Source organism: Poeciliopsis prolifica, unplaced genomic scaffold (genome assembly GCF_027474105.1).
Source record: "Poeciliopsis prolifica strain line A6 unplaced genomic scaffold, Auburn_PproV2 SCAFFOLD086, whole genome shotgun sequence".
In the NCBI taxonomy this organism is placed as follows: Eukaryota; Metazoa; Chordata; class Actinopteri; order Cyprinodontiformes; family Poeciliidae; genus Poeciliopsis; species Poeciliopsis prolifica.
The window spans coordinates 1368669-1394441 of NW_026562461.1; the positions used below are offsets into that span (position 1 = coordinate 1368669).

General features: G+C 37.3%; 1 protein-coding gene across 1 annotated transcript; it reads left to right on the forward strand.

The window, feature by feature from the left end:
* The first annotated feature begins 1546 nt into the window (after positions 1-1546).
* Positions 1547-25371, forward strand: fah (fumarylacetoacetate hydrolase (fumarylacetoacetase)). Its single transcript, XM_055022424.1, has 14 exons — positions 1547-1688; positions 3702-3812; positions 4219-4340; positions 6766-6815; positions 8414-8504; positions 8929-9026; positions 10572-10624; positions 11277-11376; positions 17300-17430; positions 19699-19774; positions 22826-22872; positions 23515-23616; positions 24441-24558; positions 25179-25371. Exons 1-14 carry the CDS (start codon positions 1608-1610, stop codon positions 25253-25255), a joined length of 1257 nt encoding a protein of 418 aa, XP_054878399.1. The 5' UTR covers positions 1547-1607; the 3' UTR covers positions 25256-25371.
* Positions 25372-25773: the final 402 nt, after the last annotated feature.

Consider the following 25773-nt stretch of genomic DNA (forward strand, 5'->3'; position numbering starts at 1 on the left):
CAGCACACTACTTAAGATATTAACATATTTAGTTAAAAGAAAAAATAGGATTTGTAAATGCCAAAAATGAAACACATAACATATAAAATAACACGTTGTGAAATTCCTCACAAAGTGAAATACTAAACCTACTGTAGTCAGTCTTTGGCAACATAAAATGTGACATTTTCACACTGTGTATTTAGAAAAATCAAAAAATGCATTTGTCAGCAGTTTAAAAGTTCTCCAGCAGCCACTTGAAAATCTGCCCTGCGTAACCCAAAAGTGGTAACTGGCAGACGTCTCCACATGACTCTACTGGCTTTTTTTAGCAGCAGCCTCCACCTTTTCTGGATCCAGACAGGTGGGGTCTACTGCTCTGGAGGGGGCTGCTGCTACAGCCTTGGCTGCATCAGTGCACTGCAGCTTGGCTTCCCCTGGCCTATAAAGGCGGAGAATAGGGTAGAGGTGCTGCTTCAGGTGTCTGCTGAGTTGCTGCTTCTGAGCGAAGCCTTGCCAGCACACCTCACACAGACACTCCTTCCGACCACGAAGCTTCATGTGCCAAGTGAGGTTGGACTTCACAGAGAAAGTCCTGTCACACACGCTGCACTTGTGGCCTTCCAGTTCCATTGTGAATATCTAATAATACTAATCAAAAAACAAAAATAGATGAAATAAATATTGAATCTATTTCTAAATAAATAGATTTATTTATAAATAAATAAAGGAAATGAAAAAGTTCTACAAAAGTGGTGACTAATCAATTGGAAATCACATCTGACTTACATTTTAATGTATGTAAGTATATATTGTGTGAACTAGTATTAATTAACATTGTGAAAAAACGAGTGGAAAACAATACAAAAAGGGACCTGCACTAACCAAGCATAACTACTGACATACATTTTTCTAAAAAATAAAAATGTTTATAGACATAGTCTGATCGATACAGATGAGATTTAATGTGGAACCTTCACAGCTTCCAATAAAAAAGAAACTTGTATACAAACTTCTTGTCATTACTTTTCTAGTTTGCAATGATTGAACTGATAAACAGACTCCTATGCAAAAACATTGTTCAGTATGCAGATGATGACGACGACAACATAAACTGAGAAATTAGAGTTTGTCAGTGACTACAAGTAGGCTGACTTATTGACTTTCTACTGCTTCTATAGATATATTTTCACAAAGAGAGACAGTTGCACTTTCAAGCATTTCTTTTAAACTAATTTACTTTGTTTCACATTGTTTTTTTTTTGTTTTTTTTATCTAAGTAGCATGCATGTACTATGCATGTGGTGAGCCTTCAGAGTTTTCCTCTGTTCAACGCCTTTCCTTTATGCTGTAGGTTGTTTTTCATTATCCTTGCAGACAACAGAAACCGAACTCCAGTGCTACCAAAGAGGGTATGTTTACTTCATTGAACATTTTGCATCGTCATCTCAGGACTGTTATGAATTAACCAAGAGGACTTGGAGCAGGGCGGATGCTGCTTGTGGGATGTGATTGGCTGTACTGTGGGAGGCGTATCTAGCCAAAGTTACTCTTCTGGAAACACTTAACACTGCTCAGTATTCCACATAGTCGAAGAAACAAAGTGGCTCAGCAGAGACAACCAGAAGATGTCCTTCATAAGAGTAAATGCAGCTTCTGACTTTTCCTACCAGAATCTTCCATATGGGGTGTTCTCCACTTCTGACAATGTAAGTTTGTTTTCAACCACATTAAATTGTTAAAAGAGAGAGAAGGAAAGATCATTTAAATTTGAATGCAGGGCTGTTAGAATGCAGTGACTGTAAAAATTTTACAGCAAAAGCCATCGCTGTAAATCCTGATCATTAGAAATCCTAAAAGACTTTGATGATAGAAGAAGACAAAAATAAAAGAAGCCATGCCATCTTAAGGGGTCTAAAAAGCAGCAGTTTAAAACTTCCTGGAGAAATATTCTCAAAATTCTTGGAATGTGCGGACAATTCATTGTCTATATTTAATACAGAATCAGAACACAAAGATTACACCATATTGTTGTCATGGTAACACAACAATCAAACTATCAAGATGATTCTTTAAACTTTCACATAGTGAACTTCCTAATTAAATCCTAAATGTATATATATTTTTTCCACAGTTGAATACATGAAATAACATTTAATAACATTGTCATTCTCTATAAAAGAATTCTGCAGGTTTAGATCTATGGTCTGTGTTACAATTAAATAATTTCTAGGGGTTCCTGAGTGTCTGGAGGCCCCTGAGGGGCCCCTGAATCTGTAGAGGGCCCTACCAGCAGCTACTGACTTTTCTTTGCCTTGATATTCCAGTCTTGTAATTCCAGATCTCAGAGATGCTAACATCAAAAAATGATATGCAGTTAACCCCTTTGAGCTTTTTTGATCAGCAAAGTTGTTATTATTAGGGCTTAATTAGTAAATTGGCTGCAAATTTGCTTACTCATAACTTCATAACTTTTGACCTTCTCTCCTCTGGTCTTTTTATTGGCTACAGTCTCAGATCAACTCAGCAGCAGAAACAGAAACTATTCCTGTTGGGGAAAATTTACTACATTTGCTTTGCATTTGCCCGCATGATGGGAATGATATAGTCAAATCCATTGAAATTCTGGATTAACATGACTTGAATTTAGTAACAAACTAAATTCAATACAAAGGAATAAGCTAGTATGGCAAGCTCTTTCAAGCAATAAGAGTACTGTACGGCAAGAAGTTCAAAGTTCTGTTGCACAGTTATGCCATGTTGGTGAAATCTTATGGATGATACTCTGACTTCCATATTCTCCTGAATGCAGCACAGAGTTGCTAAACCAGGAACTCACAGAAACACTGAAGAGAAGAGTTATGATTAATACAGTTGCATTTATATCCATGTTTTAATGTTGCAGAGCACTGTGGTTTTGCTAATAGATCAAAGTTCAAACTGCCATTGCTGTACATCTTTTATCTGGCCATTTTGTGCAAGATGTAGAAAATTGCACAGAACAGGAATATTTTTTCCACTCTGATTGGCTGCTGTTAGGCCTACCGATTTTAAAGTTGAATGTCCATTGCATTTTTCGTAGACGCCTGTAAAAATAACTTCTGTTCACATGGTTTTTTGTTCTCTGGAAAATTACTTTTGATAATGAAGACAAAAACAAGAATAAAAATCAAAACATCAAAAATAGTGATAGTAAAATTAATAACAAAATAATATTCAGTGCAAAGTGACCTGTAATTTCTTTAGTGGGGTGCGGAAAGGGACCAGGATAATGGACAGGGTGCTGGCCCAAAAGAGGTTGAGAAACACTGGCTTAGCACCACAGCACATTAAAGATCTGCTGTTATTGTAACAACCTTCCAGAGACCTCTATGGTCTTCTGCTCTGCATCCAGAATCAAACATGAAGAAGCAGCTTTAAGCTGCTATGTGCCACAAATCTGGAATGAACTTCCAGATAACTGCAAAACAGCTGAAAAACTGAGTGCCTTTAAATCTAGACCAAAAACCCACCTGTTTGGAGTTGGTTTTGAAACATAATCAGTGAAATATTAATAAACAATCTGATTTGTAATGATGGCAAAATGCAATGTTTCAATTGACTCTGTGTTCTATGACTTTGTATTTTTGTGCTTTCATAATATAAAGCACTTTGAAATGCCTTGTTGCAGAAATGTGCTACACAAAAAATGTGATTTGCTTTCTATTTGTTCTATTCACCAGCCCAGACATCGCATCGGTGTTGCAATTGGAGACCAAATCCTTGACCTCAGTGTGATAAGATCTCTGTTTATAGGACCTGTAATGTCCAAACACTGCCATGTTTTTGACCAGGTAAAGTTTATTTTCAGGCTTGTTTTTTACTTCTAGCTACAACCTTCAATTAATCAGTTACATGAAAGAAGGGTTAGAACTAACAACTTCATGCAATACATTCATCTAACTACTCATTTAAAGTATCTGAACATTTTATCTGTGGCTATAATATTTTTATGGAACAACAAAATTTAATTTCAGTATAATTTCAACACCTGGTTCTAACGCATTGCACTAGATTTTTATGCTATACAAGTTAAGAGCTGATAAGTGAACTGCAGAATGAGACCCTGCCAATATTCCTTTGCATGGCAGAGCAGTCCAGATAAAATAACCAAATAAAACTTATTTGATTGTGATCTTAATGGTCCTAGTATCTGAATTCATTCAAACCCTAATATTTCACTATGTTCTATTTTTCAAGCCTACACTAAACGCTTTCATGAGTCTTGGTTATGGAGCCTGGAGTGAGGCGCGGAGGACGCTGCAAAATCTTCTGTCAGACAATGAGAGTAGTCTGAGAGATAATGTCAGTCTTCGGAGCAGGTCAGTCTGAATGCAATCTGTCTTTGTTCTTTTACAGCATATGTAGCAGGTTCTAAATGGTCGCCAGAATGGTACACAAACTCGAGAGGCAGAAGTCTGATCACTGAACGTCTAATGTACCCTTTAAAACTGCAATGAAAGGCACAAATCTGTGGACACAGCAGCTGCAGCTCCCAACACAGAAATCTTCAAATGCTCACAGAGGGAAAAAAAGTCAATATTGAGACTAGCAAACACACTATAACAACAAAATTTCATTTCATACTGTAACTGCTAGCTTTGTGCACAGTGTTATATGTGTGTTGTGGACTAACTGGTGGCTAAATTAACCGGTGGTGGCAGCTGGGAGAGACATGTTTCTGTGGGTGTGGCTTTTTAGGACCCCTTCCTGGAGAGGTGCTGGAGTTCCAGGCCAGAGGTGTGGGTCACCCTGGTCAGGTCGCCAGTCTGTCATAGGGCAACACACAGACAGACAGGACAAACGACTATGCGCACGCACACACATACATTTAGAGAGACCAATAACCCAAATATGCAGACCATTACATGAACAAGGAATTAGAGTTTGCATGACATCAGAACTGTTTACAGTTCATAACGTTCACATTTGTTTTGTTTTGATCAGGAAACGACACAGTTTTCTTTAAACTTTTGTTTTTTTTTTACTTTATTTCAAACAAATAACATGAACATACATATAGGTGTTAAATCAAAGTCAAATATTAAAATATTAGAATAAAAACAAATAAAGAATAATTACAGACATAAAGGGTGTTGATGTTAAAGTCTAGAAAGGCAAAAGTTAAATATTTCCTTAGCTTGATGGTCAATCTTCTTTCTTTTCCCTCCTAATGGATGATGTTGAAAATGGTTGACCTAGATTGGACCTGAATCCTACAGAGCCCTCCAGAGGACATGGGGAATTTGTTTTCTTTGCATTACCTCGCAATACTGTGCTGATCAGTTCATGCAGCATAATTGAATACTGTAAGCCTTTCTTATGATGGCCGTCGTGGTTTCTGCTTTAATATAAGGGTATGAGTGTCATAAAGTGACGTATTGGAGGTGGTGAGGCAGACGCTGGAGATCCAGGTAAAGTGAATAGTGTAGATTTAATGATGAAAAAACTGTCCAAAAACATCAGTAAATCAGTCCGCGGCCAGGCAGCACGGCTCACACCGGTAGCAACTGGTCTCATAGCAACTGGTCTCTTGTCAAAAGACAAGAGTAACAAGACAACGTACGACAATGACAAAAATACGACGAGGACCCGACGTATTTAGTCCCTCCGACACAGGAGGGACTAAATACACTGAGGGTAATCAAGACACACCTGGGAAGAATCAAGGGGAAGACAGGACAACGAAGGGAACTCAGGACACAGAAACTAAGAATCAACACAGAAAAACACAGAACATGACAACGAGAGGTTTTGTCATGTTCTGTGTTACCAGATATTACCTCGTTGTGAAATATCTGAAGTTTTATATATTTTCTTTTGGATAGAAAGGCACCAAAAACCTTTGATATAAACATAAACATTCCCTAAGTAGGAAAGAAATAAAAAGAAATCCTAATTTGGATTATTTCTGCGTTATTATCATGGGGTAATCAGTCATCTGACAGTTGTGATTGTTGTGCTGGTTCTCGGAATGGTTTAAAGGTCGTTTTCATATGAAGCTCCGTCTCAATCTTAACAGACATAAACTTGTAGTGAATAAAACGATTTTCAATCAGTTTTTTGCACCAAATACTTAACAATAATAAACATGTTTTATTATTGTAAAACATGGCTAAATAACGGTGGTGGAGGGCTGCACTGGGTTAACTCAGGGAATCTTATTAGTCCGTGTATCAATCGACTCCAAACCATTTCTTTGTTCTGTCACAACCATCCATTTATTCAGTTTTGACTATCATGCTCTGAACTTTGCAAGGACTGACCACCGGCTCACTGCTTCATCAGAAGATGATAAGGAAGTGAGATGTGAAAATGTTCAATTTCAATTCAGTTGCATAATATTTCTGCACCCTAATAGTTGCCCAATAATCACAATAATAATGCACACTAAGAAAGCCAAAATCTTTGGATTGACCAACGGTTATTGATCAATCTTTGAAAGATATTAAAAGATTATTAACATTCTGGATTGACCGAGAGCGCTGCAGTTAAATAAAAATAATCCTCAAAACTACAACTTGCAAACTAATAAGTGACCCTCTTAAGTTCTCAATCAGTTCACCAATTAAGAGTACCTGGACTTGTCAATCTTGCATTCACATAACTGTTTAAATATTCATGTTGCACAGTCCCTTGTTCAAATGACATCATTTATTAGGTTTTATTGGACTCAGAACTTTTCTATGCATAAAATTTCTCCACAGATAATAAGTTTTATTTGAATTTGTCTGTTGCTTTCTGCAGGGCATTTGTCAGTCAGAGTGAAGCCGTGATGCACCTTCCTGCAGATGTTGGTGAGTATTTGCTTTTTTAAATAAAAATTAATTAATTTTTTTAAACCTTCAACAAACTGCATACATCTGCACAAACATATTTCACCTTCTTGTTGTCACCTCAACAGCAAAATGTCTCATTGAGAAACAATGGCTTATATTTGTAGATCTGTTCCTGTTTGATGGCATGAACAGTAGATAAAATAACATCTTCAGTTGGGTCAGAGAGGTAACTCTACCTCTCTCTTCACATTAGCAATGTACTTGATAAAGTTAGATCAGTTTTAACACAATCCAATATGAGCACTACATATTAGATCATATATTCAGTATTCCATACTGAATACAGGAAGTATTCAGAATGTTACAGTTTTATTCCTAAATGTTTTACATTGATCTCTATGCTTTACACTCTTAGTCATAAATTGGTTGAATTTATGACTAAATTCAATCCAATTCAGTTTATCATTGTGATGGAGACCAAGGGTTTCATTACTAATAAAGGAATGTTAATATTATGTTGTTCAGTATATTTACAGTCTCCGGTTTTCTGTTTCAGTTATTTATTGTAGTTGCATTGTGGCATTTAGTTGAACATTTTTTCAGGTAGGGAAACTAGCTATCGTTCCTGTTCAGGGAGAATGTGGGGGAAAATGTCACTTTGTTTCTAATAACTTTTATGGGTTTAATTTGAGTTTGATGATTGAGTGCTTACCTTTCCTGGTGTGTCTCTTCAGCAAGGTAGAGCAGCAAAGGGAAACAAATGCGCCAGATGCTACTGAAAACCTCCTGGAGCATATTGTGTTGATTAAGAGGAGTTGTACTCTTTGGACATACAGTTGACTTAAATTTATTCCTTGATTGATTTTATATTAGTTTGGTTCTAATGATTTGCATGTATGTAAATATTGGTATTATTTATTGTTTTGCGTTAGATTTGTGTAAATAATATTTATTTCTTGTTTTGTTTCTGACAAGCACTTTACTTAGTATGAATAATGAATTTGCTCCAGGTATAAAAGCCAGCTTCTTTGGCCCAAAGATCAATGCGCATGCAACGCCCCTCTGTGAGGTGTGGATTTGAGTGCCCAGGTTTACAAGCGTGCAAAATGTGAGAACTGGGACAGTATGCCCAATTCTTTAAATGTACAGTGTAAGGTATTTTTGATTTCCTAAGTCATTGTTGGAGATATGTGACTTGTTGAAAACAGAAAATTCGGTGTAATCACACGTGTTCAGTAGAGTGAAAGTAAAATTATTTCAATACTTTCCTTTTAAAAAATGATTTTAGAAAAGGGAGAACAATTTGCTGATGACAACATTATATCAGCTGATGCCCAGCTAAACAGAATGCCAGACTAGGTGTAGCTTCTATGGAAAGAAAAATAACTGAAAGAAAACAAAACTTTAACAGTTGAAATAGCAGCAAATAATGCAAATCATAGAGGAGTAGAATGAGAGCATGAGAAAATTGGTCATTTTGTCTTTTTGCAGAATCATTGCAAACTTGAAAAGGAAAAAGACGTTTTAAGCCTAAGTGTTAAAAGTTGGAAAATGAGAATTTGGAAAGATTTTACAAATGAATTAAAAATAAAAATCCACTTCTGTGTGTTCCACAGGCGATTACACCGATTTCTACTCCTCCAGGGATCACGCCACTAATGTCGGCATCATGTTTCGAGGAAAGGAGAACGCTTTGATGCCAAACTGGTACATGCCATGCTAAAATCTACAGCAACAAACCACATTAATAATACAATTTCATGAACAATATTTGAGGAGTCAGCCTAAATATAATCCTGCAGATCTCATCATGCTCATGTGAAACAAATTAATTTATGTTGTTGAAGGATTTTTATGCTTACACATGATTTTCAAGATAAAGAGAGCTTGATAATTGAGGGTGGCGTGTTTTCAATTTACTAAATTAGAAACAGCAATAAATAACATTGTTATGGTTTAATGTGATTATCACTTTTTATTGCTGTTGAAACATTTGATATAAAACTTTTTACCAAGTTTAAGTCAATCAATAGAAAGTTCCAGTCATCAGTTTTCCAGTTTGTGCAAAAGACAACCCAAATTGTTGTTTGTGTGATTTTGTTGTTCAAAACTGGGTAATGATGTTTGGCAGGTTGAGGCTTCCAGTGGGATACCATGGCAGAGCGTCATCACTGGTTGTGTCTGGAACCCCGATTCGCCGCCCGTGTGGCCAGATGAGGCCTGATCAAAGTAACCTTCTAATCTCCTGTTTGCTAGTGTTGGGTCTCAGTGTTAATGTCCTTTTTAATTCAATCACGCATTTTCGTGTTACTCATTAATTGAGACAGACAAACCTATTTTGAAGATGGGTTTTCAAATCCTGTTTCATATCTTCTTCTCTTCATACCAAAAAATATAAGTTTAACTAGTGACCTGAGTAGAGCATAAAACCAACTTGAAGATATTTTGACATAGTAGAGACTACCTATACTTCCTTATCAGAGTGACTTCTTTTTTTCCTCTTGGCTTTTCCCTTGAGGGGATCTGTCTCAGTTTGGCTTGTCAGGCTTTATCTCCCAGGCATCTTGCATGAGCTGTTACTCGGATGTATTCATTTCTGATCTTATCGATTCTTATTGAGGTTCTCCTTGGAGTGACAAGTTCTCCTCTGCTACCTACAACTCTGCATCTTGCCTCTTTGTCATTGCCACAGTCTCTAAAGCAAACATCATTGCAGGTCACACCATCATCTTTCATCCTTCCTGCCATTCCTCAGAGAGTCTTACAGCTCTCATACACAACACATCCTGCACCACTGTAACATAGTTCTCTGCTACTCAAATTAAAATACTAAATTACTTTAGTGATCCAAACGGAAGTTAAATATTGTTATAATTCATATTAATTCATATGAGTTATTGTAGGTAATTTAGCTGTTGGCAGGAAAGATCTCTTGTAGTGGTATGTATTACGTAAATCCGAAGAAGTGTTTGACTGAAGAAACTCTGTTTTCCCCAAGACGGTCTCATGAAGAGGATGGTCAGGGTTGTCCATCATTTTCTTGGTTTTATGAATAGTCCTCTGCATCATCATCTTCAGATGCTCCACAGTCGTACCCAGAAAAGGACCACCCTTCTTTAACAGGATGTTCAGCCATTTTTGGTCCCTGGTTTTGAGGCTGCTGCCCTGAATGCAGAAGATATGACTGTCACAACAACAAATATATATATATATATATATATATATATATATATTTTTTTTTTTTTTTTTTTTGTGTATCTCCAACTCACACTTTGTCTTGCTCTCACCTCCTCCCTAACATTGGAGCCTGCCAGGAATGTGAAGCATGGCCATCAAAGCTTTTGCCACCAATGCTTATTCACATAGCTTTATGTTGTTTCTTCATCACTACCACAGCGGCAGTAAACCGGTACTCTTGAGCTTGTACATTCTGTGTGGGGAACATCCTCCTGGATGTATTTATGAGCTGGAGCAATGTATTTCAGAAAGCAGGAGAACCAATGGGAGGAGGTAGAGTAGCTGCTTATATTTTAATAAATATGTAAAAAAATATATATTTTTTATAAAAATGAGAGCATGAGCTGCAGCTCCTGAGCTGCAGAAGCAGTAGCAGCTCTACCTGTCATGCTCAAGCAGTATGCTATGAGCGTGACAGGTAGCTGAAATACAAATAAAATCTTTGTCCTAAACATTGTGGCGTAAAGAAAGATGTATTTTGAAAAAAATTCTGACTTATTATGCTTAATGTAACAACATTTACCTTTTGCCTTTCAGCGAAACCTCCAATCTTTGGCCCTTCCAAGCAACTGGACCTTGAGCTTGAGATGGTAATTATGCTGTTCATTCTATGAACCAAAGACAGAATACAGAGTAGAGTGATATGTGAAGACTCAAACTGTTGACTGGAGAAAGGTTATCCTTCTTTCTTGTGATGGTATATTTTAATGCATGTTAACATGCATCAGTGTCATGGTTGCTGATGTAGTAGAAAATCTCATTTTTAACCTTATTTCATCTTTGATGAAATAACCCCAGGTCAGGCAGTTATAAGACAACTGCTGATCTGCCAGTTGTCTTATAAACCTGGTATGTGTAGAATGCATTGTTGGTATTTCCGTTTGACCCTGCAACTCTGGGTGAAGAACTAGAAGCTACTGTTGAAATCCTTATCAGCTCTCTGTCCTGCCATAAAACCGTTGGCTCCAAAGAGGTGAGGGGCAGTTCATGAGTTGGGGGTAAGGATTGTCATTGTGGTCTATCTGGCAATAGAGATAAGATCAGACTTTTGCTGCAGCTATATAACTATATAATGTGTCTTCTCCTGACTGCATTCGGTGAGATGGGCCTTTGAACGCTTTTGCCTTCGAATACAGAAATTTAAAGACAAAGATTTATTTTTCTCTTATCACTGAAACAGATTCTCATTCTTTGATAAAGGAAGTTTCCATAACCCTGGAACTTCCTTTTTTTTGTTAACAGGCATTCTTTGTTGGTGGAGAAAGTCAGCTGGGGGAGCCTATTCCCATTAACAAAGCCCATGAACATATCTTTGGGATGGTACTTATGAATGACTGGAGCGGTAAGAAATTTCTTATTGTAATGACTCATCATATCAATAATAAGTCACATCTAATACATTTTGTTTGATGAGTAGTCATCTAACAAAATATAGTACACAAAAATCTAATTATCCAGAATGATTTGAATTGAAACTTGCTGACTTACTTTTAAATCAAAGAAAACTGAATTACTTCCAATGAAGCCCTTTGATGGGCTAATGCACAATGGAATGATTAAACTTACACCGCTGCTGACAAAGAACTATATGTGCCTGCTTAAAAGCTATTATAAGCAGGCACTTTATGTATGTGTTTTAAGTTTTCTTGAAGAAATTTCTGCATTTACATGGGTATTAAAAAATAATAAAAATACTGGTTCTCATCCAGATTCCTTCAGCCCCCAACTGTGTGCCTTCCTATTATCTCTGAATCCATACTAATCCCAAATTAGTTCTGCAGAGAGAGAAATCACACACAACATGCCTGCAAGACGAAATATTTTTCTTTTATTTACAGGAATTACCACATAAATATAGTGGTGGCCTGCCATGAAAAATTACTTTAACAAGACTGTGAATGAGAAGAAGTAAGAATTTGATGGCACTTGGAGGGTTCCTTCTGCAGTCACATTGTATTTTTCTGCCATTTTACAATGCTTCCACCATAGATGGCCAACAAACATTCCTCAGACATGTCTTCTGTCCAGACACACAAACACCCCAAAAGCAGCGCCACTTAGACCCTATATTATGGACTCTAGCTGTGTCTAAATTCAAGGGCTGCATCCTTCGTAGGTCGCTTACAAATCGGCCTACGAAGGATTATTGCCTTCATAGGTAATAATCCTACACATTGATTATTGCAGCAGCGTCTTCACAGGCCTGTCCAACAAATCAATCAAAGCTGATCCAGAAGCTGCTGCTCCTGTTCTCACTAGAACCAGGAAGATAGAGACATAACAGCAGTTTTAAAGTCCCTCCACTGGCTCCCTGTAGCTCAAAGAATAGACTTTAAAATATTGTTGTTAGTTTATAAATCACTGAACGGTTTAGCACCACAATACATCAAAGATCTGCTGTTGTTGTATCAACCTTCCAGACTCTCAGGTTCTGGTTCTGGTTCTGGTTCTGCTCTGCATCCCCATATCATATCCAGAACCAAGAGAGGAGAAGCAGCTTTCAGCATCTATGCACCAAAACTTTGGAACAAACTTCCAGAAAACTGTAAAACAGCTGAAACACAGACTTCCTTTAAATCTAGACGAAAAACACACCTGTTCAGAATTGTATTTGAAATTAAATGGATTATAAATTTAATGATGATTTAATCATGTTTTGATTGTTGATTCTATGTTTCATAACTTTATGTTTTTGTGTTTGTTATGGTGTAAAGCACTTTGAAATGCCTTGCTACTGAAACATGATACACAAATAAAATTTGATTGATTGAATTTACTTTATTCAACAGACTCATGGTCCACAAGATACACAACAACACAACATAAAAAACAAGAGAAAATGAAAAATAAAATACAATAAGTAGTCATAAAAAATATAAATATAAATCTTATAGAAGACTTGTATACCAATGTTTCCAAAGAGCCGACTGGTATCTTAGCGCACTAACAGAAGGCTGTGAGAACATTACAAGAAGATTGTTCGGTGAGTTACCCAAACGACACATAAACTTGTATATCAGATTTCTCAAAAGGGCCTGAAATGTTCTGACATGTGCGTTACAGAACATTTGACTTGCACTGCTGAACCTGGGTTTCTTGATCAAAATTCTCAAAGAGTCATTATAAGCAACCTTAAGCTTCTGCATACTAGTTTTTTTAAATTTGCACCACAAAGGAGCTGTATACAAGGATGTACAGTAAGCTTTAAACAGGCTTATTTTTACCTCATCAGAGCACATATGAAATTTCCTCCCCAAAACGTTTGCCTGGGCGTATAACATGCGACACTGCCTATAGATGTCATCATCATCAGAGAGCTGGTCTGTGATGTAGTGACCCAGATACTTAGTTTTTTGGAACAAACATCTAACTTTTGCCCTGATAGAAAAAATCAGGGAAACAGAGTTGTTTTGTCATCTTTAGTTCTACAAACTAGTACAACAGTTTTCTTAGCATTATACTGCACATCAAATCTCAACCCATAATCAGAGCAGATATTCAATAACTGCTGAAAACCAGCACTACTGGGTGAGAGAACAGCCAGGTCATCAGCATACATGAAGTGATTGACCAAGTATCACCAATCATACACCCGGTTTTACAGAGGTTCATTTCTTTTGATAGGTCATCCATATACAAGTTAAACAGGGCAGGTGAAAGAAGCCCACCCTGCCGCACACCATTACTAACACCAAAGGAAGCAGAGATGTTATCTCCCCATTTTACATGCATTTTCTGGTTAGAGTACCAGTAAACTAAAATTCGTATAATAATATCTGAAACACCTCTTTTTTTTAATTTGTCAAATAACTTATTGTGGTTAACACGATCAAAGGCCTTCGAGGCATCAATAAACCCAATTAACACAGATGAATTTTTCCTTAAGTATGTTCTTACAGCTTCTTTCAGGCCGTAAATACAGAAATCCGTTCCCAGCTTGGCTTTAAAACCAAATTGATTATCTGTTGTTCTAATAAACTGATTAAGCCGACCAAGCAAAATTTTTTCTAATACTTTAGATAACACACTAGCCAAAGCTATGGGTCTGTAGTTATCAAGGCTGCCAACCTTATTAGTTTTGTCCTTAATTACTGGCACAAGGGTAACAGATAGTAAGGAATCAGGCAACTGCCCATGGGTCATAAACCCAGAAAAACACATTGCAAGCAGCACAGACACTTTTTGGCTAGCATATTTCAAATGTTCTGCTGCAATGCCATCAGAACCTGTTGCTTTATTCTCACACAAATTTACTATAGCCTGCTGAATTTCACTAGGGGTTATAACCACATCATTCTTAGCAATGTTTCCCAGTCCATAGGGTTCATTTTGTACACAGTTAAATAAGGCAGAATAGTGCTGTCTCCATAGATCAGCTATATTATGAGCCCCAGATATGCCCTCTATGGTATTGGGGAGTAATGCAGCAGACCTGTTTAAGGCTCTAACATCATTCCAAAAGCCAGTGGTGTCATTACAAAGCAGTTTTTCAGCCATGGAGTCTGCTCTCATATTCTGTTCACATTTGGAGATGTATCGAATGGCATATTTAAACTTTGCACTGGTGAGTTTTTTATAATCTAAGATAGTCCCATGTCTTGGTTTACCTGCCTGTACCCACATTTTATATGCCTGTTTAGCTTCTGCACGGCATCCTGACACATGTTTTTCCAGCCTGGCCTGATGCTATTAGTCCTTCTGTATGTAAGGTATGGTCTTGTGCTCTGGTACAAAGCATCCACAATGCCATCATACATAGTATGGAGGTCAGTACAGTGAGAAATATCACTGCAATTAACATCTGAGCACGTAATAGCTGGAAGAGGAAGATTTATTTTACTCAAAAGAAGATCAGTTTTCATACGATATACGAGTAAGTCATCTTTAGAAAGTGTGGACCAGTTAATTTTAACTGTAGGAGCACTATTTGCCCCCCGTATAAACTCTGGGAGATTTTTAATATCCAACATCATTAAAAATGGGACATGATCCGACATTGAATACTCATATAGGATTTCTAATGATTTTACAACAGTATGGGCATCAGCAGAGCTAATGCAATGGTCAAGCCATGACGTTGTATGCCAAGCTTCACTTATATATGTATAGCTTTCTGCAGGTAGCAGGAGCTGACTGGACAATAATAAACTATTATCATCACAAAACTGATGCATATGTTTGGCAAATGAGGAATGTTCATCAGATATATCTGCATTCATATCACCTACTACATACACAGAGGTAAAACAATGGACATCAATAAAAGAGCTCAAGAAAGCAAGTCTATTCAAATAAATGTCTTCATTCTGAGGACACTCATATGGTGTATAGACATTAATAATGATAAATTCTTTGTTTTCGATTTTAAAATGAACAGCAATACACCAGTCAACACCGGTTCTGATGACATTTAAAACTGGATCCAGCTTTTTGTGCCATAGAATGGCTACTCCTCCTGCGATTCGACCCCTCACTATACCCATAGAAAGATCCACAGTAGATTCACCAGCTCCACAGAAACAATCATTAATACAGTTCAAACTTCCCAAGTCTTGTTTTGATAAAAAAGTCTCTTGTAAACAAAGAACGTCACATTCTTGCAACAGTTTATCCACAACCAGACGTCGTGCTTTATCTCCAGCTGTATTACCGACACGCAGTCCCCGGCAATTGTAAGAAATAACACGCATGAATTGGTCTATGAGAAAGTAACTGCAGCCATCCCATCGATCCTTCTGGAATCACTAGAGGTGCTCACCCCAGGTCCTTCAGACGTTGTAGGTTTATTCCGTGGCTCATAGTAGCGGCGCACCACCGCACCCTCTGGCCACAGCTCTGGGTTATACACTTCTGCAACGTTCTGACACTCCACACTGACTTTAAAAGAACTATATCTTGTGTTCCCAGTGACAATACGCCGGCACTCAACATCATGCCCAAGCTTTTCTTTAAGGTAGTTCGTTAGTGTCTCGTCATCTAGATCTGGCACAAATCTAGTTGCAAATATAGTGGCAAGCTTCGTTTTTACCACTTTTATGGTGCTTTGTGCGCCAGTGCCAATAATAGGCGCTGGTCTTTTGCGCTCAGGTTTAGTTTGGCGATTTTGATGAGCTGGATGGCTCTCGGTTCTCTTACGTCGGCCTTGTTTCACCACCAAGTTCCATGTGGGTGAGCTGGCAGGCTCATCTACAGCAGAGCTTAGCTTATCACTCACCGCAACAGGCTCGTCAGTAGTCCTGGAACAGTTGGTGTAGGTCCCATTCACGGGCAAAGCCGCATTATCGGCGGTAACATAGTTTGTTGCAACAGAATCCATGCATGCCACCACCTCCTCAGAAACGTTCACAGCCAATTTCATGTCTCCAGCGTTGGGCATTCCTAGAGCAGGCGCATCGACACTGCTGGATCCTCCACCGCCAGACACCAAATACCGTTCCATTGCAGCAACTCTGCGGTCAATGGTAGCGGTAACTTCACGCAACTTCTCTTCAACATCCACTTGGCGTGATACTGTATGCTTTAGGGCACAAACCTCGCTCTGCAAGCGCTCTATCTTGCTGAGTAAGTTGGAGACGTCTAGGCTGTTGAACGTCACAGGTGGCAGCTCATCCAGGAAGTGAGAGACAAAGCGTGGAATAGCTTCCCCACACTCATTCAGAACTTTTAAACAGCTTTTTATGGCATTTGCAGCTTTCTGGTTTCCTTTGAAGGCCGTGTATCGCTGCTTAGAGTTGGAACACAGTTCAAACAGTACTTTTCTAGAGGACTCAATCCACTCAAAGTCAAATGTGTTTGATGCAAGCAGCACAAGCTCTTCCTGACACATAGTCTTGATTTTGACCACAAGAAAATTTAAAAACTCATCCTCTACTATAAGTTTTCCATCAGTGGTTTTGTAGATCTGCGGTTTAGTTCGGGGAGGAATGGAGAAGGAAGCGCCCGAGCCGGACTCCGCACCGTCCGCCATCAAAACCTGTTTGATTTACACCCTGCCACGTATAGTCACGTATGGTCACGTATAGTACTTGTATTACTAATATGTAACACCTTGTGTAGAGCAGTAAGTAATTTCCCCTTAGGAAAGTATATTCTGTTCTTTTGTATTCTGTGGAATATATTTTTTGGCTAAAAAGTTGATTTTAAAAAGTAGGCACACATGAGAATTTTTTATGAGCATTATTACTTTTTATTCCTTTGGCAGTCCTTTACAATTCTTTGAACCAACTATCTACTTAATGATAATGTTGCTTTTTGTGTATCTGCAGCGAGAGATATTCAAGCTTGGGAGTATGTTCCACTTGGACCTTTCCTGGGAAAGAATTTTGGGACGACAATCTCACCCTGGGTTGTGCCAATGGAAGCACTTTTACCTTTTGCAGAGTCTAATCCCTTGCAGGTTTGTACAAATGTTGCAACATTCTAAAGACAATGTCATTGTCTACTTGGACTACAGAAAGTCATTTTTGTGTGACGTTTGTAAGCCTTTTCAGGTTGAACTGAAGCACGTTCAAATTGATGGGAATGTAGAAATCACAAGAGGTGATGAAGATGAGGAAGAGGACAGAGTTGGCTTAAGATGATGTTTTGCTGCTGCTGCCACCACCTCCAGGTTCATAAATGAAACAATGAATGATACGTGCCTTTGGTCGGCAGGCGCAATAACTCCGTCATCATATAAAAGAAATCCCAGCACTGCTTATCTCTCATCTTTCTCCTCGTGTCTGCAGCTCAGTTTCTGGTCCAGTAACAGTTGTTTAGGGTCCAGTCTTTGTCCAAATTCTGAACCTAACACAGGGCAGAAGTAGTTTCACCGGCACTACTGACGCAGTACTGTTGGCAGTAGCTGTAGCTCTGTTCCAGGGTTTCCTGTCTGTCTCTGATGTTTCTCCCAGCATCTGTAGCTTTGTGTACGATCCAGTAACAACCGTTCTGGAGTTTGGTCTGGGGAGTTTTACTGCCACAAGTCAAAAGCACATATTTTCACTTTGAAAGAAGAGCTTAATTTCTTTGTTCTCAAAACTTGTAATACTTGTGTTCAAAACTTTGAAGTATTCTGTGTTCTCAAATGTTTGTGCTGACACTCAGAGATCTTTCTCAGGCAAGATTTCTTTTTGCACGGATTAACTCTGCAAGCAAAGTATGTTGGTTTCCTTCTAGTTGGTGTGGCTACTGTCAATTGTACAAGCACAATTGCTAACCCTACTTTTCTGCACCACCCACTGATGCCGGGAGAAACAATGTCAGCTTTCTGCTCCGTGGTAGAACTTAAAGTGAAAGTATCATCCAAATCAACAGTTTTTTTGTTGGTAAACAAAAAAGTTTTTATGAAATTAAGAACACTACTTTGTATCTAATAGTGTCCTTTCTCTTTGTTTCTGTGCAAATGTAGACATGTTTATACAATTTAGCTCTGCATTATTTTGCCTAAAAGGATCTCACGACTAGCTTTCTTTCTTCTACAGTTGAGTTTTCAGCAGTGCAGCAGCCCGATGTAGATATAAAGCAGAGCGCTCCCTCCACACCTCTGCCACCCAATGGCGAGTCAGAATTTGATGTAGTTAAGGTTGCCATGGCAACCTGCCAGCATTGCTTGACAGCGGCACTCAGCGTTACAAATGTGTGATGTATTTGCAGTGTTGACATAGAGTGACATGGGTCTGCTTTGCTCTGACTATTAGGTGAAGACATGCTGTTGAACTGATGACTGGCTGCAGTGCTGAAAATGCAGAAAAAAATTTGCAAGCAAGCAAGGAACTTTGAGTGCAGAGTTCATCTGTGGAGAGAGAAGTTTTGCGTGAGGAAGATCTCTGAGTTTAACCATAAAGATTTGAGAGAGCACAGAGAAGATTTGAAAGTTTTGAATGCAAACATAACCAATTTTGAGAACAAAAGGATGTGACTCACCTCACTGTTTTTCTTTTCCTTTTAAATTACAGCCGACAGTGTGCAAGAGTCCATCTATGTGTGGCATTATTTAAAATTTCACCAGTCAAACTCATTATGTTGAACAACAACTCAGGGAAAGTTAGCCTTTCTGTGTTTACTTTGTAGATTCCTGTACAGAATTGCATCATCAACCCAGCAGGTGAAAAAATGGCGACCTCCAGGGATGAAAAATATAATAAAAGATTTACATTTTTTGAAGTAATTATGAGCATTGGCATATCACAAACAGCAATTTTTTTGTTTAACATTTTTCCTATTAACTAAAAAAATTGCTGTTTGCGATATGTTGGCCTATATTTAGGCAACTAATATACTGTCAACTAATCTAGGATCCCTTTAAGGTCCAATAACACCATGGGCCAGCCCTGCTCAGAATCAAAGCATAATAAGTGAAATGATATATCATATGAAAGGCCTTCTTAAACTAATTTCGAATAGTGAATAGTGAGCTAAGTCCATCAATGTGTGGTTTAGTGTGCTCTAGATCATCCTGTGTATATCTATGTTTAACTTTTCGATAATAATATCTCTTCTCTTTGGTAAATAACGATGGAGTAACAGCTCTCCCCCAAAATTTTCACTTTGTCCTGCCATCCTACACTGAATAAATTAACTGACCTGCAACAAACATATTTTATTTTGTTCATTTTTTGTTTACTTTATTAATTTGATAAAAAGTAATTTCATTTGTGCTTGAGTGTTGTGACTTATTTTACAGGATCCCCCACCTCTCCCATACCTACAACATGAAGATGCGTATACCTTCAACATTAACCTGTTTGTCTCACTCAAGGGTACTGTACACATCCAGACACACACAAGAAACTTGAGAAAAATTGGTGTACATTGAACTGCAGACGAAAGAGTTTTTATCTGTCATATACAACCATCTACAGTTGAAACCACAAGTTTACGTGCAGAAAATGTTTTTATTTTTTTCTCACAGTCTGAAGTTAAATGAGACCAATCTTCTCTTGTGTTAAATTAATTACAATTAAAATTATTTCTGTTCATAAATTGTAGAGAAGTTAATGAACACATTTTTTCTTTTTTGCCATTTTTTATTTCAGAAGTTTACATACATATTCATCAGAGACTATGACTTCTTTCATATCATAAAATTCCTCAAATATTTTTAGATAACCATGTCTACACTTGAAACAATCAACACCCAATGCAGGATTCTTAAATTTTTCATAAGAAACAAAGAAATTGTAAATCGTAATTTTAATTGCTTTTCTAATGTGCTGTCCAATTATAATAAAAAAAGAAATCATATAAAATTCATAGGTTTTTTGTTTCCATGACGGGCATGTTCATTGCTCTTTTAAATTGTCTTTTTTTTTGCTGGGTGCACTGAAGGTTTTGGTTCGGTTGGCAAGGATATACATTCACTCCAAATGTTCTGTTCCAGGTTTAATCGGTAATGACTATAATAATAACATTCACATCTTGGAATAATAATGGATGTGGAAATCCGGCCAAAAGGCACAAATATTGGCTTATCTAAGGACAAATCAAACAGACATAATCATACCTTAAAAATAAGGGAAATTTTCTGCCGCCGGCTGCAAGATTTCCCACCACCAGTTCAATTGTCAGAGAGGGCAGGGGAGTTGGTTGAGATTATTGTCAAAAGCGGGGTGAAGGAAAGTGTGGCTGTTATTGTTACAAGAGAAATTTACAGAAAATACCAATACAGAATATGATGAGGAAAGAGGGATAAAATACAGGGTTATTTTTTATAGTGCTCACAATAGAGTAATTCTTCTTATAAAAAGAAATAATCAGTTTTCACTAATTTACAGAAGGAAGAATGATCTATGTCCAATCAATGAACAGACGTAAGAACCACAGCAGAGAGATCATTTTCATGGAGTGAAAATACTCTTAAACCCTGCTGAGTTTTGACACTGAAAATATAAGGATCAACAGATAAAGTAACATAGCTCACATTGACATTAGCTCCCAGTACTACAAATATTCAACAGTCATACTGAATGACTGTTGAGTATGACTGTTAGATAGAAGTTCATTGAAGTCAATAAAAAAGCTTTCCACATTAAGTTTTGTATAGAGTTGGTGTCAAGATCTGCAGTATTCTTCGTCCCTCCATCGAGTTGATGGACTTGGACTACTGAGAAACAACTTCAGTTTTAATTTTTCAATAGTAGTCCTTTTTCAAATTTTCAGAATTTTGCTTTGTCAGATTATCAACATGTACAACTAGAGTCTCAATATTGGGCTCATGAGTAGTTAGAGTACTTTTTCTGTTACTTCAGACACTGTGTCATTGTGAAAGAAATGACTTTCATCTTCTTGGCCTTGCAAAAATGTCTGGTTCCATTTGCTGTCTCATCTCTGACAATAACCATTTCTTTCATTTTCTTGGTGTTCATTTTGGGGGTTGATGTGTTGATCTTGCCTCATACCTTTTGTTGATGTTTGAAGGCAAGGTTTCCTTCAAAGATTCCTGTTGAAGTGGAGCGAATCTGTTTTTCAGTGGAATTCCCAAAGAGTCAGAATGTGTTGAGGCTCGGGCTGGTCACTTCGTCCATTTTTTTAGTTCCAGCTGCTTGTTTATTTTTCTTTTCTGAAGCAGGTGTTAAAGTTGAATGTGGATTTTGGCTCAGAGTGGGACTTGCTCATTTGTCTAGGTCAGGGGTTCTCTTTGTATTCTGTAATGAAGCTTTTAAGGTACAATTTAATTTAAAAGCAGTAAAAAGCTGGAAATTGTCACTTTGTCAACATTGTGAGCACTATGGTTTACTCTCGACTGAGCAATCTGCAATTACTGTAATGAACGTATAAACACGCCATGCAAATTAAAAGTTTAGGCAAAAAAACCAACTACCTTCAACAAAAATAAATAAATAATTACAACAGCAGGAGACATTTTCTCTGTACTTTGATAACGGCACCATCACAGCAAAAACCTTGTCTCTAAACTTCAAGAAATCAAAAATGTTGAGTACAAAAATTTACATCAACAATGGAAAATACATGAATTTTAGTTTAGAAGGCTATGGGGATGATGAGGCTATGTTTGTGGATAATATTTTTAATAGTAAGTTGGTAGAAGAAATGTCAGCAATGATGAATAAGTTTGAATGTGTAACAATCCAAAGTTTCAATTGAAACCGTATTGAAATTTTTCTTTGTAGTTGCTTCTGAAAAAAATTTCTCAATTTCTCAATTTTAATTGTATATTTTTATCATACAATATTTTGTTTTGTTTTTTTTTCTGCAGGGCTACCTCTAACTGATATATAGATGTCTTATATTCATAATATTGTTATGAATCTTCTTTTTACATGGGTACACTTTCACGGGAGAGCTTTGTTTTTTTAAAAGTTGAATAAACCACATTTATACTGTGGCCAAATATTTTCTGCCTTTTAAGATTTCTTTAAACAGTGATGGAAAAATATGAAGGCCATCTGTCATTTTGACATACTTCACACATCAGACCACTTGGTCCAGACATGCAGACTTTATGCACATTAAATCAATCAAGAAGAGAAAAATTCCTGATCAGAGCATTACCAGTGACATGGACACTAAGCTCATTGCATCTCACTATGTGAGTTGCACTGAACCGAGTGGTCCATTCATTTATTAAAGTGAATCTCAGTTGCTGCCGCACACAGTCCATGGCTGCGCACACAATACAGCTGCTTTTCCTTTATTGAAATTTGTTGCTAGACTGAAGAATCAGAACATACAAACTTCAATCATTCTGGGAGAACTGAAATGTTAGCTCTGCGCTTGAGTTTGACAAGTGATACTTGATGCCCTACCATTATGTCATATATGCTAAAATATTCTGTTTTTTCTCTCTCAAGGTCAGAACATGACTGAGGCAGTAAACATCTGCAGTTCAAATTTCAAAGTAAGAATTTGAACAAAACCTCAAGAAGACGTTGTGGCATTTAAAGTCGAGTCTCAACACAGACAGTCACATGATTATCAACCTTTCTTTCTCATTTTTGACCAAATCAATCAGATGGTTCAACAACTGATATGATTACAGCAAATAATTTCACAGACCTGATGTTCTTGTTGAATGGTTGTTGTTGCTCTTATTTTTTTGCCTATTGCCTTTGCCTTGATATTGGGTGTTAACATCTTTGTTAAGACTGCAGATATTTACTTCTCATTTTGGACCCCGTAATTGCTGTAAGTTGTAATATGTCATCGAATTATCTGCCTTATGATACACTCATATGTTGTGATAATAAGGTGTGAAACTTAATTTAGTGCTTCAAAAAATGGTTATCAGATACACGTTATTAAACATGTTGCAGAATAACAAAGCTTTGTTACAGAAAGAGACTGTGAAGGTATGTTGTCTGAAGAGATCATTATGATGAAGCAGGCTTTCACAGCTGCAGGCTTTCACAGCTGTGAGTGTTGTTACAGATGTGTGTTACAGCTGTAATAAAATCAGGAGTAGAGGAGCGGAGTTTACAGTATACAGTAATTTAAATGAAATAATTTCCTTTTCCCTTTTTGTATCTCTCTTTATTTAAAGTACATGTACTGGACAATGAAGCAACAGCTCACCCATCACACAAGTAATGGCTGCAATGTCAGACCAGGAGACTTACTGGCTTCCGGTACCATCAGTGGGCCCGTAAGTGTAGCAACCTTACTGCCTTGTTAATAATGGCATGGTTTTGCACACACATGCGCATGCACACATATACAGTATATGTGTCTGTCTTTGTGTTGTCTTGCATTATTTTTTTCTTTCATTTCTTTAGCCTTGCCCTGACCTGTCTGTAATACTTCCCATTACCCAATCAAAGCTCAATTGATCTCTTAGTCTTAAATCTAAGCTCTGAAAGGTCATATTTCATCCGTAGTGCCAAAGTTGGATGTCATTGACATCGATCTGTAACAAAAAATGCCAGTTTGTTGCTTTGCTTTTGCATTAAGTAATCTGCTAACATTATCAAGCAAGACAAAATGGCAACCAAGAACAATTTGTGATCTGCTTTGTTAGCCTCTATCTAAGCTACACCCTAAAAAGGGCGGAGCCTAGTGTGCCTTTCCCTTTAACCCTAGTTCTCCTTTGCATTTCCTAACATATCATTTCCTTTAGGTTTAGCTTAGCAACAAGCTAAAAGAGAAAGAAGGAAAACACATAATTATTTATGTAATACGAGAACTGAAGATGAGAATGGACAGAAAAAAGTTTTATTTAGCTGGATGCAATAATATCATCATTGTGTGTAGGTGAGGAGAAGTTTCTTTTGGTGGATCAGATTTCTGGATTCTTCATTATTAATACATACTTTGCATTAATAATGAAGAGTGAAAATTGGGTCACATTAAATCATGTTTAACTGACAGTGCAGAAGCTGACATTATCACACAGTGCATTGCTGTCAAAAGTATATTGCTTTACATATAATTACGATTCTTGCTAAAAGAAAATGTACTTTATTTCCATAGAACCCTGGCAGTTTTGGTTCCATGCTGGAGCTGTCTTGGAGAGGGTCAAAGAGTATTGACATTGGAGGAGGAGAAACTAGAACATTCTTGAATGATGGAGATGAGATCACAATCACAGGTTAGACATTTTGGTGTCAAAGGTCAATAACATTATTCATCTAAGTCTTTTCTACAACAAACGGTTACCATGCCAAAGCTTGTCTGGTGCTAAAATCTATGGAAGCCTGTTTCCGCTACTGTGGTAAAAAATTTAAAAAATCTCTAATTATTGAGATACAATAGTGAAATAATGAGATTACTATCAAGATCCAGGATAAAGAGGGCGTCCCCTCTCGACCCGCATTTCCCTATTGATATGATTCCCCCTGCATCTCCTCGTGGCTCTGCAACACTGAGTGTACGCGTTTTGGCAAAGTTGTCACACTTTTTTCACAATTTCGTAAATTGTGAAAAAAGACATCAGACATGCACACTGTAATGGCCTTCTAGGTTCCAAACTCAAATATTTATAACTGAAATACCAGGTGGTAACAGGTGGTTTGATTCTTACATGCATTTTTGACAAAATTGATTGAAAAAATATTTTTAAGTTACTTTTACACTGACAACCAAGCTTTGTCATGACTTTAAAATGTTTATGTATTGTTTTGATGTATGTTCTCTAATTATTGTTATATTCTTCTGTATTTGCTGAATGATGTCAGATATATTTTTGTAACAATAATTATTTCTTCTTAGGTTACGGTGAAAGAGATGGATACAGGGTGGGGTTCGGACTCTGCAAAGGAACCATCCTGCCAGCCCTAAATCACTGAAACCAACAGTTATTGCTGAAGTCATCATTTCATGGAATAACTATATATATGAAAGCCTGAGTAAACAACATTATTTGTTTTTGTATCCCTTGCTCAATAAAAACCAGTTCACCGTATTCTCCACAGCATCAGCATTTTCTAAGCTCATTCAAAACTGCATACTATAGATATGCTGTTTACCTTGTAAAGCTGCAGAATGTAACTTTTTTTACCACAATATTTTATTGAGATTCTCCACTTCAGACATAGAATCATGTAACTATCTGAACAGTTTCTCTTTGTAGTTATTACGTGACGGTAATTCTTCTCACTTAACTCAGAGAATTAAAAACCGGAGAAAGAAAAAGAAAGAGAAAAAAACAACAAAAAGCACAGCTTTTCAAAAACGGGGGTATTCAAGCAGATTACAAATTGGTTAGATAGAGTATAAATGTACACACCTATACAGCATGGCACACCGCAGGTTCTGGCAAATCAGAACTCAAACAAACCCTCTGACAAGTCTAAGTCCTTAATCA

Bases quoted from the DNA above. Each gene is read 5' to 3' on its own strand.
- fah (XM_055022424.1), top strand. From the start codon at position 1,608: ATGTCCTTCATAAGAGTAAATGCAGCTTCTGACTTTTCCTACCAGAAT. The intron at 6,816-8,413 runs GTGAGTATTTGC...TGTGTTCCACAG, and splicing joins GCACCTTCCTGCAGATGTTG to GCGATTACACCGATTTCTAC. The intron at 23,617-24,440 runs GTAAGTGTAGCA...TTATTTCCATAG, and splicing joins CCGGTACCATCAGTGGGCCC to AACCCTGGCAGTTTTGGTTC.